This window comes from Ctenopharyngodon idella, chromosome 2 (assembly GCF_019924925.1).
Source record: "Ctenopharyngodon idella isolate HZGC_01 chromosome 2, HZGC01, whole genome shotgun sequence".
NCBI lineage: Eukaryota > Metazoa > Chordata > Actinopteri > Cypriniformes > Xenocyprididae > Ctenopharyngodon > Ctenopharyngodon idella.
The window spans coordinates 34,946,023-34,961,590 of NC_067221.1; the positions used below are offsets into that span (position 1 = coordinate 34,946,023).

The window sequence follows — 15,568 nt, forward strand, 5'->3', positions numbered from 1 at the left end:
AGGGTTGTGTTCAAAACAGTGTTCATATTGCTCCAGTCTTTAATTTTTCAAGTCCAAAATTAGCCCTGATATTATTCACTTCCGGTATCACCCTAATCAGAATAATCTTGTTCATTTTAAACCTAATATGGGACGCTAACAAAATGGTTACTGATATAACCCTAGTCTATAAATATACTCAAATAAACACATTACTGACAGTGCATAATGTATGTTATATACTGTCCCACAGTCTTTGTTCTCTGTCTCTCTCTGTGTTTCTGAATGGGACAAAAGTAGTGTCAGACTGAATCATTCATCCTTTCTCTGCTTCCTCATCTTTTTTCTCTTCCTCTCCCCTCATGTCTGCAAAGCTGCACTCTTCTAATCTTCTCTCAACTGCTCACCTGTTCCTATTTTTGCTCTCTCTGAGTTTCCTCTCTCCTCCCATCCCTCCATCTCTTTTCACACTTCTGGCTGTCAGATATAGCAGCTCAGAATGAATGTAAATCCTTTGGCAACTACATGAGTTTGTGTCTTCATTTTAGATCTTTCCTATTTTATAGAATAGTTGAATGAATTTTCATTACTCACCCTCACGTTGTGCCAAACCTTTTTATTCCTTCACAAAACACAAAAGAATATATTAATGATTTTGCTGTTTAAGCTCCAAAAATGACAAAAGAAAACCCCATAAAAGTATTATAAATGTGGTCCATAGAACTCATGCATTATATTCCAAGTCATTCCTGCCCGCGTTCCCCAGACCATCTTATGGCGATTTTGGGTGCACTTTGCTTTCACAAATCAAACTCTCACTACAAAAAAAATCATGCAAATTATCTTACACATTCTCTCTCTCTCTCTCTCTCTGTAGGTCTGAAGAGTTCTTTGCAGAGGTTACAGCTGGAATATGTGGACGTGGTTTTCGCCAATCGGCCTGACAGCAACACACCTATGGAGGGTAGGTGAGGCTTAGGCCTGAGACGCACTCTATGCAGATGCTTCAAGATTTACCAGCTCAATTTTGTGCATCATTGCATTCTGAAATATGTTGGAGGCAATTCATAAAGCAATGCATTTAGCATTGTCACAAGAGCAGGTATAGCAGGCATTAGCATAAACTGTCAGCAGGTTTTCTCTTTACTGTCATGGCGGAGCAACAGTTTGAAAAGAGTCTTGCTGAGCAAGTCAGTTAAAGTTGATTTGTTTTTATATAGCTACTTGAATAAAAACACATCCAGTGTTATGGCATAGACCTTTTTTAAGATAACTCTTGCGCTCCCTTGAGGTCTGAGGTTTGTTACCGCCCAAGAAATGCAGTAATGCAGTTAAAGGCGCAGTAAGCAATTTCTGAGAAACACTGTTGATATTTGAAATCAACCCAAACAAACACACCCCTCCCTTCATTGCTCCGCCCCCAAAATGCATGAACATGCAATGCAGGAATTGAGGTCTCTTTATCATGGCTGAAGCAAAGCAAAATATCGCTTCGTGAAAAATAAAGCGAAGATGAAGAACAAACGACAAGGAAGAACAAAAAATTAACATACTGTAGCTCTAGACAAACAATGACACTCAAAACTGTCCTGTTACTATAGCTACATCAACAGTATATGTTGGTTCTGTGGAACATAGCAATACCAATGTTACTCACATATAGAGCAGAAAGCTTTTTCTATGCGGTTTGGCCGTTCCTCCACATGCAAACTCAGTATCCGGTAACTGAAACCAACCTTTTTTGAAAACTCCTGCCAGGGTGAAGATTTTTAGAAACTCCGGTTACAGCGTTGTCACATAGATGGTGAAACCGGAGATTTTGGCCAGACACTTCGGAGTGCACGCTGTTATCTCCTTTATTTGACGTCAGATTGTGCGCCGCTATCTCCTTCGTTTACGTGAGGCAAGTCTGTGCAATGAAGGACGTAGCCCAAATATTGCTGCTAATAACAGGGCTTATAACATGTATACAGATACATGCACAGTTCTTCCATTGCGGAACAGAATTACTTTGAATATTACTTTGAATAAATATGTGTCATTGTATTGTTCTGGTTTAAGGAATTAATAATAATAATAGTAATAAAATGCTTAATAAAATGACAATGTTGTTAGCCTACCAGAACCAGTAATAAACTTTTTTCCAGGCTTCTGATTGGCCACATGCTTTTGACAGTGCTTTGTTGCGTGTTTTTGCGTTTTCATGTGGACGGACATTTTTTTAAAACCGTGCTTGTGTGGACGGCTTTTTTTTACACGAAGGAGGAAAAACTCTGTTTATAAAAATATCTATGTATGTGTGGACTAGGCCTGATATTAACGTAGGTCCTAAAGCTCTTGCCTGATCATAACCCTTCTTTTTCAGTGATCTTCCTCTGACCTTTTCTCTTTTGTAATGTCTCTCAGCCATCTCTCTTTCTACAGTCTTTCTTCAAATCTCACTCTTGCTCACTCTCTCTCCTCCCCCATCATGAGAGGACACGCCCCCTACTGCTGATTGGCTACAAGTGTGTTGTGGTGCTCGGTCCGATTCATTTTCAACAGTGCTTCTCAGAAATCGCTTACTGCACCTTTAAGTGCACACTAACTTTCAAAAGTTTGGGGTCTGTAAGATTTTTTAATGTTTTTGAAAGAATATGCTCAGCAAGGCTGCATTAATTTAATCAAATATACAGTAAAAACTGTAATATTGTGAAATATTATTACAATTGTTTTCTATTTTAATATGTTTTAAAATGTAATTTATTCTTGTGATGGCAAAGCTGAATTTTAGCATCATTACTCTAGTCTTCAGTGTCACATGATCCTTCAAAATATGCTATCATTCTAATATGCTGATTTGGTGCTTAAGAAACATTTTTTATTATCATCAATGTTGAAAACTGTTAGTACTGCTTAATATTTGTGTGGAAACTGTGACTTTTTTTTCAGGATTCTTTGATGAATAGAAAGTTCAAAATGACAGCTGAATAAAAGTATTCATTTTTATTTTATTTTTTTTTTAAATCCTATTGACCGCAAACTTTTATGTTTAATGGGACCCTGTGCTTGGGGCCTTCTTGGTCATAGTCTGTGTGAGAGTTAATGTCAGTGTGTGTGTGTGTGTGTGTGTGTGTAAAACAGGATGTAGGATGCTATTTCGATACATCTCATGAGGCCGTTTTTTCCATGCTGTTATCATAATCCCAGTCTAACCAATCTCTCACTCTCAATTTTTGTGGCACTGCAGCGCACAGGAAGTCTACTTCTTAAACATTTTCCCCATCACCAAATCTGTATTTCTCTCTCTTTGACTCTCTCTCTCTCTCTCTAGGGGGGATTATACGTAACATTGCCCATGGGGTACATAGTGTATTTTTAAGCTGCTCTTTCCCTGCTGTTTCTCCAAACTCTAAACCTTTCTTCTAACACTTGTACACATATACTGTATGCACACAATCACATACATGTTTACTTACACATACATCTAAATGAAGACATACCACTTTGCTTGCTTTTATGCAAGCCTTTTAACATTTTTAGAAATAAAAAACATTATTTTATTTTTATTTATTTTGTCAGATTTAGCTAACTTCTGTGGACAAATTTGTTAGTAAACCCACACACACCTGATTTCTGCCATTGGACTACTTTAGGATTGTTCCTGTATGTGTGAGCGAGTCTTATCAACACGTAAACACATTTTATATGAGGGTTACAAGCCAGAAAAGTAATGCATAGACTTCCTACAGTGTGAGGATAATCTCAAGAGGACTCTCCATACAAATCAGAGCTTTAGAGCCACTGCTGTGCTTTGCAGTGGGGAAAAGCAGAAGATCTATCAAATTAAAACGTTTAATCATCATTCTACCATCAAGACTGGGGTGATTTTAATCCAAATTGATGTGCAGTGTGTTCTTGGCACATACAGTTGAATCCTCGTGGGAAGATAATAGGGTATTTTAATAAAAGAACATTTTTGGAACTGAACTGAGAACAAATTTTACTGCCCATGGTCTCCGTGGATATTTGTTTATGTCATTGCCATGTTGTTATTGAGCTTTGTGAGAAAGATGGGAGATCATCAATGTGATGTTGGAGCAGATATATTGGTACTGTACATATTTGGGCTTCAGAGAATGTTCAAACAAGTGTGTCTATATATATACTGTATATATATATATATATATATATATATATATATATATATATATATATATATATATATATATATATATATGTATGTATATATGGGTCATTGACGAATAAGGTTTTTAAAAGTGTAAAAAAAACAATGGAGATATAATATTGAATATTTATTAAGTATTAACAATGAGATTATGTGGTTTTTATAATCAATTAACACTGCTTTTGTCATTTTTTACAATATGGACAAAATTTGTCACCAAAAAAGTCATTCAGATTAACCAAAATTTCAGTTTTACCGAATGACACTTTTGGTTATACCGAAGGACGATATTTTCAAACAATGCTAACAGGCTGATATCTAGCTAGCTAGCTAGTTAGCTTGCTAGCTAGATAGCAAAAGGACAATCAAACATTTTATATTTAGTCCATTTTTTTTTTAAAAGTATTACAACATTTTCCATGTTTTATAGCGGTTGTACCGAATGACCTGATGTTTTGGGACATGCGTATGAGCAAGTGAAAACATGAATTTTTCAAATAGTTAAAAGAGAGTTAGTTACTTAGTTACCATTCTGAATGATGTCACTGACCGAATGACTTGATCCAAAATGGTCCCTTTATATTGGTTACTACGAATGACATCAATGAAATTCATTTTTCCGGACATTCTTTCTCATAACAAAGCAACGACTTCTACACATAATTTTAATACCATTTTGCATTATGTTAATATATGATGTTATAAAATCATGCCAGAATAAAAAATATATACATTTATTACATTTTAAGATAGTTTAATCACAATTGAAATGGCTGTATTGGCCTTTGGACAGTTAAACCGAATGACCTTTTGACACTTCAAAATCTTTAAAATACCTTTTATATGTAGCAAAATATAGTTAAAACCTTTTGAATTCAATAAAAGAGATCTAGTTGTACTACCTTACATACTTTGGATGTCATATCTTTGTTTTTTATTATTATTAAGGCCTTTAGAAAAAAAAAATTACCTGTCACGTCATTGACCCATAGATAGACAGATAGATACATGCATACATACATACATATATATAGATGAGGTCAAGATTTCATTTTAATGTTAATTTTGGTGCTCTATAGACTTCTTTTCAGTGCATGAGTGTAAATGTGATTTTTCAAACTGAGGGACATAATTATTTTTTGTAATAATTAAAAATATGTAATGGATGCTGTTGATAGAGCATAACTTGTATTGAAGCACTGTTGGATACCACACATACAAACACACAGTCTCTGAGCATTTAAAGATTCCTCTTTTAGGTCACATTTATTACTTAATGAATACAATATTACTCCAAATACCCTCACGGTCTGTAATATTTGTCGCCGTTTTAATAAACACCAAACACACATCTGTTTATTAGTGTTCATCTGATATTGTAGACTAAGCACCAACTGGCTGTTTCCACAAACCTCAAATGACCTTTTTGAGCTTGAGTCGTCCACATCAGTCTATTGTAGAGATATTAAAGCCACAAATCAAAATCATACAGCACTGTCTCTCTCTCTTTCTCTCTCACACACACACACACACACACACACACACACAAATCGAATCAAGCTATCATATGACACAACTACATGCAGCACAGAATGACTAATACCTTACAAAAAAGAACTGTGGTGGTACCAGGATGCTTTCTAAACCGGACTAAGTTTGCTAAGCATTATGGGAAATGATTAGGCATAATTCTGTTGCTGTTTAGGGCACTCACAGTACATCTTTTCCGGTGCATTCTGGGTCATGTGGAACTCTTTCTGAGATTGTTAAAATAAAGTTCAAAGTTCTAATAATGATGTTGATGTAATCAAAGTAATTAATCAGTAGAGTATACACACATACACACACACACACACACACACATTTTATGTCAAATAAATGTTCTTCTTAACTTCCTATTCATCAAATAATCAATTTTTAACAAAAATATTAAGCAGCACAACAAAGATAATAATCAGAAATGTTTCTTGAGCACCAAATCAGGATATTAGAATGATTTCTGTAGGATCATGTGACACTGAACACTGGAGTAATGATGCTGAAAACTTTTCCATCACAGCAAAATATTTAATTTAAAATTTTCTTAAAACAGAAAACAGTTATTTTAAATTATAATCATATTTCAAATTGTAAAATCATTTTAAAAATCTTACGAACCATAAACTTTTGAACGGTAGTGTATATGTGTGTATTTTTTCATGTGTGCATGTATTTTTGTTGCATTTGAACTGACTACATTTATTGAATGTAAATAGATGATTTTTGCTTTTTTATCTACATTTTCTTTTGTCTACAAGCATTCAACTTTGGAAATCGCAATCAAAATCCACTTGTCAAAAATCTGAGGGGACACTTGAGCATGACGCATCTGCACATGCACACTGCAGCCTACGCACTCGGAGACCCCAGACATTCACATTCCATTAGATTAATACTTCTGAAGTTTGGATGTTCTGAGAAATCCAGCTGAACTGAACTAGAGTTCACAGTCTCTCGTGAGAAACTACACAATGGTTTGCTGAAGAACCATTCATTTTTGTTCCCACACTGACATGTGCCTCTGGCTTCCTGTGTTTTTGTCTTGCTCTCTCTTTTCTTGAGCAGATGTATTGTTGTGCTTAGCTGACGTTCACTTGGTTTTTCTCCTCCATTCTCACCCACTCACTCACATTTCTCTTCATTCGTACAGAGTTCGTAATAAGCGAGTGGGTGTGGGCTTTCATTTTCATTATGTACTGAGGTAAATTTGGCTTCTGTTTTCTACTCTCCTGTTCTTTTTTTTTCTTTTCACCTTCTGTTGCCTTATTTTCCTTCTCTTTTGTTTCTCACATTCATGCATTCAGCTGCCCTGGTCTCACAGGATCGGTCCACATTGGACTATGACCTGCCCACTCTGGCCCTGTTTACACCTGGTATTAAGATGAGTTTTGGTCGATCGGTTCACAAGTGGATTAGGAAGACACATACCTGTTTACACCTGGTATTTTAATCCATCTCTTTTGTCCACTTTCATCCACTTCTGTCCTGATTTCTTCAAGGGGAGGGTCTATGGGTGGGTAAATGTATGGGTATTTTCAGAACTCTAATGGACAAAATAAGCTCACACAATTTACATATGAACATGCCCAGAAAAAAAAAAAAAAGCTTTGGTTTCTGCTCTGACAGCCGCAAGACCACAGTGAGTGGTCTTGCACAGTGAGTGCATGTTAGAAATCAGGAATGAGGCTTGATATGTTTTTCATTTTCAAACCAAACTTGGGTCTCCGGTTGACAAAGCTTAAATCCCGTCTGGCTAGTGTGCTTTCCATAATGTTTATGCATTACGTCAGTAGGCGGAGAGTAGGCGGTCTTTTGTGGCTGTTCGAACACATTTGACCACATGAGCATTTACACCACAAAAGCAATCCGGTCAAATGCATTTTCGACTACCTCTGGAAGTGTTTGAAAGTGGACAAGCTCAAAACGTTTTACACCCCTTTTACACCTGTATTTAGCGTCGTCCACTTGTGATCCGATCAACCAAAACGCATCTTAATACCAGGTGTAAACAGGGCCTTAGACAAGAACAGATGACAGATATGACTGACATAAAATGTAACTGACCACACAGTTAAGGCCCTTTCACACTGAGCACGAAATGATCAAGTAAAGTGAATGGCGCTTTCACACCAAATGCGAAATGATTGATTAATTCATAATAATTCACGTCTGCACGGCAGGTGCCACTGACCGAGAATGCATTATACGCCTGCACATTAGGTGGTACAACCCACTATTCAGCTCATCGGGCTATAGTCTTTGACCACTGAGATGAAGAATCACTTAAATGTTTGGATATAGCACCAAAGGCACACAAACTTTTAAGAATCACAGAAAGCAAGGAAAGGAAAAGAAAAAGACGGCTTAGCATTCCGTGCTATAGCGTCACCAATATCGCCCTTTTGTGTAACAGCAGCGGCTCCGGGCACGTGATCTAAAGCTCAAATCTAATTGGACGACCCGTTTCATTGCAGGGCGACAGGGGGAAAAAAGACACTGGTGGAAAAAAATCTTGCTTTGTCGCACTGTGATTGATCTCGCCCGGAGTGAACTGATCCATAGGGATCTATTGTTTTGATTCAAGAGCGTCATTACATTGTACATTTGCGTCGCTTAATCGCGCTCAGTGTGAAAGGCCCTTAAGTTTGTTTAATGTTCAATTTAAAATCTGTTTTCTGAACTATACACCGGACTGTTTTTGTGGTATAAAGAAAAAATATACTGTAGGAAGCAATAGTTCACCTAATAATGAAAATTGTGTCATCATTTAGCGTGCGTTCACACTTGTAGTTTGGTTCGTTTGGTCCGGACCCAAAAAAAAAAAAACATTTAGTCCTGGTCCGATTATCGTTTGATTGTCAATTTTATCACCGAACTAAAAGATACTGAACCTAAAGGCATAGGGATACGTTCACTACCTGATTGGTCGGATATGATGAGAAAAACCGATATGCCTGAGGATTCTGTCCTTTTTAGGGTCTCATCTTCCTGTTTTTGGTTCGTTTACATGTCTTTGGTCCGTGTTGCATTCATATATCATTTGAACCGCACCAGAGTTCGTTTGGAAGCGGACCGAGACCCATCTTTCAGCAGTCTCGGTCCGCTTGTTTGGTGCGCACCAGGGTTCGGATGGCAGCGTTCACATATGTTCAAATGAACCGCACTAACAGAGCAATCGCAACAGGGCTTGTTTTAATCGAAACAAACATGACAAGTGTGAACACACCCTTACTCACCCTCATACGGAGCCCTTACAGGGATATGGTGATGAAAAAAAACAATGAGATGTGAGGAAAAATTATATTTCAATCCTTTACTTTCGCTTTGCTCACAAAACATTTGTGTTCTTTAGCAAAAACATTAATAATTTTTTAATATTAATAATAATTTTTCCTCCCACCACATATTCCAAAAAAAACTTTGTGAGCGAACAAAAAGTTTCTCAGGGTTACAAAAATGATTTGCAAGCGCATGCATATTTTCTTGGGTTGAACTCAAAGGTTTTGTGAGAGAACGCAAAAGCAGTGAATTTTTTTTTTTTTTTTTTTAAACCATCATTATGTCCCTTTAGGGGCTTCATTCCCTTATGTCATTCCAAACTTGACTTTCTTTCTTCTGTGGAACATAAAAGAAGACATTTTAAAGAATGCTGGAGAGGAAAATGTCCATACATTGAAAGTAATTGGACCTCATTGACTCATTGATATATATATACATATATATATATATATATATATATATATATATATATACAGTATCTCACAGAAGTGAGTACACCCCTCACATTTTTGTAAATATTTTATTATATCTTTTCATGTGACAACACTGAAGAAATGACACTTTGCTACAATGTAAAGTAGTGAGTGTACAGCTTGTATAACAGTGTAAATTTGCTGTCCCCTCAAAATAACTCAACACACAGCCATTAATGTCTAAACCGCTGGCCACAAAAGTGAGTACACCCCTAAGTGAAAATGTCCAAATTGGGCCCAATTAGCCATTTTCTCTCCCCGGTGTCATGTGACTCGTTAGCGTTACAAGGTCTCAGGTGTGAAAGGGGAGCAGGTGTGTTAAATTTGGTGTCATCGCTCTCACTCTCTCATACTGGTCACTGGAAGTTCAACATGGCACCTCATGGCAAAGAACTCTCTGAGGATTTGAAAAAAAGAATTGTTGCTCTACATAAAGATGGCATAGGCTATACGAAGATTGCCAAGACCCTGAAACTGAGATGCAGCACAGTGGCCAAGACCATACAGGACAGGACAGGTCCCACTCAGAACAGGCCTCGCCATGGTCGACCAAAGAAGCTGAGTGCATGTGCTTAGCGTCATATCCAGAGGTTGTGTTTGGGAAATAGACGTATGAGTGCTGTCAGCATTGCTGCAGAGGTTGACGGGGTGGGAGGGTCAGCCTGTCAGTGCTCAGACCATACGCCGCACACTGCATCAAATTGGTCTGCATGGCTGTCATCCCAGAAGGAAGCCTCTTTTAAAGATGATGCACAAGAAAGCCTGCAAACAGTTTGCTGAAGACAAGCAGACTAAAGAACCATGTCCTGTGGTCTGATGAGACCAAGATAAACTTATTTAGTTCAGATGGTGTCAAGCGTGTGTGGCGGCAACCAGGTGAGGAGTACAAAGACAAGTGTGTCTTGCCTACAGTCAAGCATGGTGGTGGGAGTGTCATGGTCTGGGGCTGCATGAGTGCTGCCGGCACTGGGGAGCTACAGTTCATTGAGGGAACCATGAATGAGCAGAGCATGATCCCCTCCCTTCGGAGACTGGGCCGCAGGGCAGTATTCCAACATGATAACGACCCCAAACACACCTCCAAGACGACCGCTGCCTTGCTAAAGAAGCTGAGGGTAAAAGTGATGGACTGGCCAAGCATGTCTCCAGATCTAAACCTCTGTGGGGCATCCTCAAACAGAAGGTGGAGGAGCGCAAGGTCTCTAACATCCACCAGCTCTGTGATGTCGTCATGGAGGAGGAAGAGGACTCCAGTGGCAACCTGTGAAGCTCTGGTGAACTCCATGTCCAAGAGGGTTAAGGCAGTGCTGGAAAATAATGGTGGCCACACAAAATATTGACATTTTGGGCCCAATTTGGACATTTTCACTTAGGGGTGTATTCACTTTTGTGGCCAGCTGTTTAGACATTAATGGCTGTGTGTTGAGTTATTTTGAGGGGACAGCAAATTTACACTGTAATACAAGCTGTACACTCACTACTTTACATTGTAGAAAAGTGTCATTTCTTCAGTGTTGTCACATGAAAAGATATAATAAAATATTTACAAAAATGTGAGGGGTGTACTCACTTCGGTGAGATACTGTATATCTTGGTAACCGGACTAGGTGGACTGATTGGTGTCAGCCAATCAGATTAGAGCCTGCCAGATTCAGCAAGTGTGTTCCAATTTTCGGGCAGTATGATCAGACAGTCAGTGAATGTACTGTTGGCGGTCCTCAGGCGTCCCATTTGATGAGACTAGGGCAGCCCTGCCACACCACTGTGAGATGAAGAGCTCCCTAAAGACATCATTCACTGGTGACATGTGTAGTGAAGATGAAGCGCAGAGTCAGTGGACACACAACAAAGCCCAGAGTAATGGCCACAGTGAAGCGCCTCGAGTCAAAACACTGATGAGACAGAGAAAAGCAGCTCTTTGCATATGAAAATCTGAATGATGAAGCAATAAAGCAGCTTTATAAGCTCATGACGGAGGCGTTTTAGAGCAGATCTTACTTGCAGATCTTATCCAAAAGCTATAAAGCACCGCTGAAGAGTAACGACTGAACTGAACTCAAAACAGCGGTAAAGGGCTCTGATGGTAATAGCGCAGAACAGTCGTGCCTTGAGGATGTCAGAGCAGATGGTGTTCCTGTTGGCTGCAGAGTGGCACTCTGTCAAACGTACACACTGACATTGTATGCAAGCATATGACGACACAAAGACTGTTGTCTGTGGGCATTATATATGATAACCTACATGATTTTTGATACATTATACATGATTTTGCTTTTCTATTTATCATTATACATGATCTTATTAGTATTTGTAGGCATTTGCCCATGAAGTGTGGTTCTAGCACCTATACACTACTGTTCATGTTGAAGGGGTGGTTGATTATGATTTCACTTTTTTAACTTTAGTTAGTGTGTAATGTTGCTGTTAGAGCATAAACAAGGTCTGCAAAGTTATGACACTCAAAGTTCAATGCAAAGGGAGATATTTCCTTTTAAAGAATTCTCTATTTAAGGACTATAACGGCTGGTAGGAACAACAACAAGCTTCTTCCTGGGTTAGTGACATCACTAACACTAAAATTTACATAAACCCTGCCCCAGAGAACATGCAACAAAGGGGGTGAGGCCATGTTGAGCTGCTTTAGAGAAGAAGAAAAGTTGTAGTAGAGTGTTGTTGCCATGCCGTCATTTTACAAACAAGGGTCAATCAACGCTGGATTTGCACAAAAGATTAACATGACGGCACATGCTAGTCGATAAGTTGAATCAACTCCACAGCAACTACATAAATTTATCCACTAACCGTTCAGAAACGTACAGATGCATTCTATAAGTTGTAACTTCTTCCTGATTCTCTCCATCAGTTTCCGACTCTGGTTTAAACAATGTAAGGCTAAACACCATTACTGACAATCATCATTTTGGCTGCGTGAGATTCTCCAGCTTTGTTGTTGTTGAGCAACCGAAGTACAAGCTGTTAAAGCTCCGCCCTCTTCTGGAAAGCGGCCGGTAGCAGCAGCTCATTTGCATTTAAAGGGACACACACAAAAACGGCGTGTTTTTGCTCACACCCAAATAGGGGTAAATTTGACAAGCTATAATAAATGATCTGTGGGGTATTTTGAGCTGAAACTTCACAGACACATTCTGGGGACACCAGAGACTTACATTACATCTTGTAAAAGGGGCATTATAGGTTCCCTTTAAAGTTTTCAAAAGAAGTCTCTTATATTCATAAAGGCTGCATTTATTTGATCGAACAGTAAACAATGTAATATTGTAAAATACAATAAAAAATTGTAATAATGTGAAAAAAAATGTTACAATTTAAAATAACTGTTTTCTATTTGAATATATTTTAAAATGTTATTCTTGTGATGGCAAAGCTGAATTTTCAGCATCATTACTCCAGTCTTCAGTGTCACATGATCCTTCAGAAATCATTCTTATATGATGATTTGCTGCTCAAGAAACATTTCTTACTATTATCAGTGTTGTAAACAGTTGTGCTGCTTAATATTTTAGTGGAAACCATGGCACATTTTTCAGGATTATTTGATTGAAAGTTATAAGAACAGCATTAACTTGAAATAGAAATCTTTTGTAACATTATAAAAGTCTTTACTGTCACCTTTAATGTGTTAAGGACTTACTCCTTACTGAATGAATGTATTCATTTCATTAAAAAAAAAATGTAACTGAAACCAAACTTTTGAAAGGTAGTGTACATTTTCATATGTTTGTATAGACACTGAAATGTACTGTACATTTTATGTATGAACAATTTGATGTGTACAAATATTTTTGAATCTTTTTAGGTTAATAGAATATTGAATTCATGGATTAATTAAACATTCAAAACCATCACATTTATTTAACACATTTAAAGATAGCTAATTTGACATACATTTGATATGATTAACATTTTCATTATGTCCTGTGTGATTTCTTGTGTGAAATTTTTGAATTTTTTGAAAATTTTGAAACATTTACATAATTTTAAAATGTTAAAATGAATAAAATTCTGTCATCATTCAATCAATATATAAAAGTAAAATGTAACTATTAAAATGTATTTATAATGAAAATGAAAATATGTAACAAATTTTACACTTCTAAATTGTGCATAATGTAAATTTTAGATGTTGCCAACACATGCCTTTTAGCATTTATAAAAATGTACAAAAATGTTACATAATAAATGAACATCAAATACTAATGAGCTAAGGATGCTTTATAGGAAGCCTCAGAAAAACATCAAAGACTATGGGAGAATATGGGAAATTTGATTCAGAGTGGTTCAGCAGAGTTATGAATCACAATGAAACATGAGTTGCATGGTGATGCTCCAAAGCGGTGTCTTCGAAAATCTGCTGAGAAATATAATAATAAATGCATCTCTACCACAGTGAAGAATGAAGGAAGAGGTGTCATTGTGAGGGGAGCCTTTTTAGCTGCTGGTATTGTTGAGCTGCTTCACTGTGAAAAGTCATTTAATGCTTTGGAGTACAGGAGAATGTTGCAGAATGGCTTGCTTCCAACAATTGAAAAGTTATCTAAGGAGGAATGATCAGATGTTAAACAAGACAATGCTCCCACACAGCTTAAACGTCTAAAGAAAACAAAGGGGAAGGCTATTCCGTGCTAAATTACTTTATCTACAGTATTTGTGCAATTCTTTCAAATTTCCTGACCAGTGATTTGTGATTAAAATAGTTCAGATTATTAAAAGACCACTAAATATGTTGCTGCTTTTGGCTTGGCTTGGCCCTTCTTCTTCTTTTTTTTCCTTCTTTTTTGCCCAGGAGTGTAGTAATAAAAAAAGAATGATGGTCTGCCAACATTTAACTCTTTGTTAAATTCCGCCGGATGATAAAAACACAAATGTCCTGGCACTGAGCCTTCCATGGTGTGTTAAGGTTCAATATGCCCATCTCCACTTAAAGACCATCATGCGGACCATTATTCTTATTATAACTCATTGATTAAAATGGATAAAAAAGGACTATGAGATGTGAGCATTTTCTTTAGGGTGAAGTTAAGTTAAGAAGGCATTGATGCCCATTTGTGATTCTCTGGTGAGGATTCAGTATGAAAAATTGCCGCATGTGCTTTTAGCACCCAGTTCACTTAAGGAATTATGCAAATCAGATAATGATGCAAACACGGCCAAGAAAATAGCGCTGATATCAATTTGCACTGGACTGTTCTCCAAGTTACAGACTGGTTCTGAATTTTTGGTAGTTTAGGATGTTATTGCTATACTTTACTGGGACTGTACAGCATCACTGCATCAGCTGTGAAAGTTTCTGATATACTGTATGATGAAATGAATTCAATTAAATGAATTAAATGTAAATGTATGTAAATGATAGAAACATATTTTCTTTCATTAGAATGTCTAGGACACTTTAGGATGGATAGAATTGTGCTGCGATGCTTGAATATATGATACAGTTAAGTTTAAAATGATTGTACAATACAACTTGCTTAGTGAGATATAGAGCTGTTGTGTCAGTTTGACTTACTGCTGAAATGCTTCTCATGTTTAATCCTGTTAAATCGGACGTCTGTGAAATAGCTCTTCTGTATTATTAGCGTTTATCCTTTGTGGAACTCTGTCAGTGTTGCCAGATCTCACAGTAAAAACAAGCAACCTGTTCTGACAAAACAACCCCAAAATAAGCCTCCCAAAACATGGTTAAATAAGCCAATTTAAAGGGATAGTTCAATCTAAAATGAAAATTCTGTCATCATTTACTCACCCTCAGGTTGTTCCAAACCTGTATGAATTTCTTTCTTCTGCTGAACACAAAAGAAGATATTTTGAAGAACAATGTGGTTAACCAAACTGATGGACCCCATTGACTTCCATACTATGATTGGTTACTACCGACATTCTTTAAAAAAATATCTTCTTTGTGTTCAGCAGAAGAAAGAAATTCATACAGGTTTGGAACAACTTGAGGGTGAGTAAATGATGACAGAATTTTCATTTTTGGGTGAACCCCTTTAACTTTATCTCATTTATTCTAGCATAGGAGTAGAATAAATTGTTTTTTTTCCAACTGAGAGTCCCCTTAATATAAACATGATAGATTTTATCTGTAATGCTGCAGAATAATTTTCAT

The 15,568-nt window shown here is 37.2% G+C and overlaps 1 protein-coding gene across 3 annotated transcripts in view; it reads left to right on the top strand.

Annotated features, from left to right (window-relative positions):
* Positions 1–15,568, top strand: part of kcnab1b (potassium voltage-gated channel subfamily A regulatory beta subunit 1b) — a 76,892-nt gene that overhangs the window by 51,321 nt on the left and 10,003 nt on the right. For all 3 annotated transcript variants that reach the window (XM_051914737.1, XM_051914716.1, XM_051914727.1), the window contains one exon: positions 857–943. In XM_051914737.1, the coding sequence (XP_051770697.1) occupies positions 857–943 (87 nt within the window). The remainder of the gene's footprint in view (positions 1–856; positions 944–15,568) is intronic.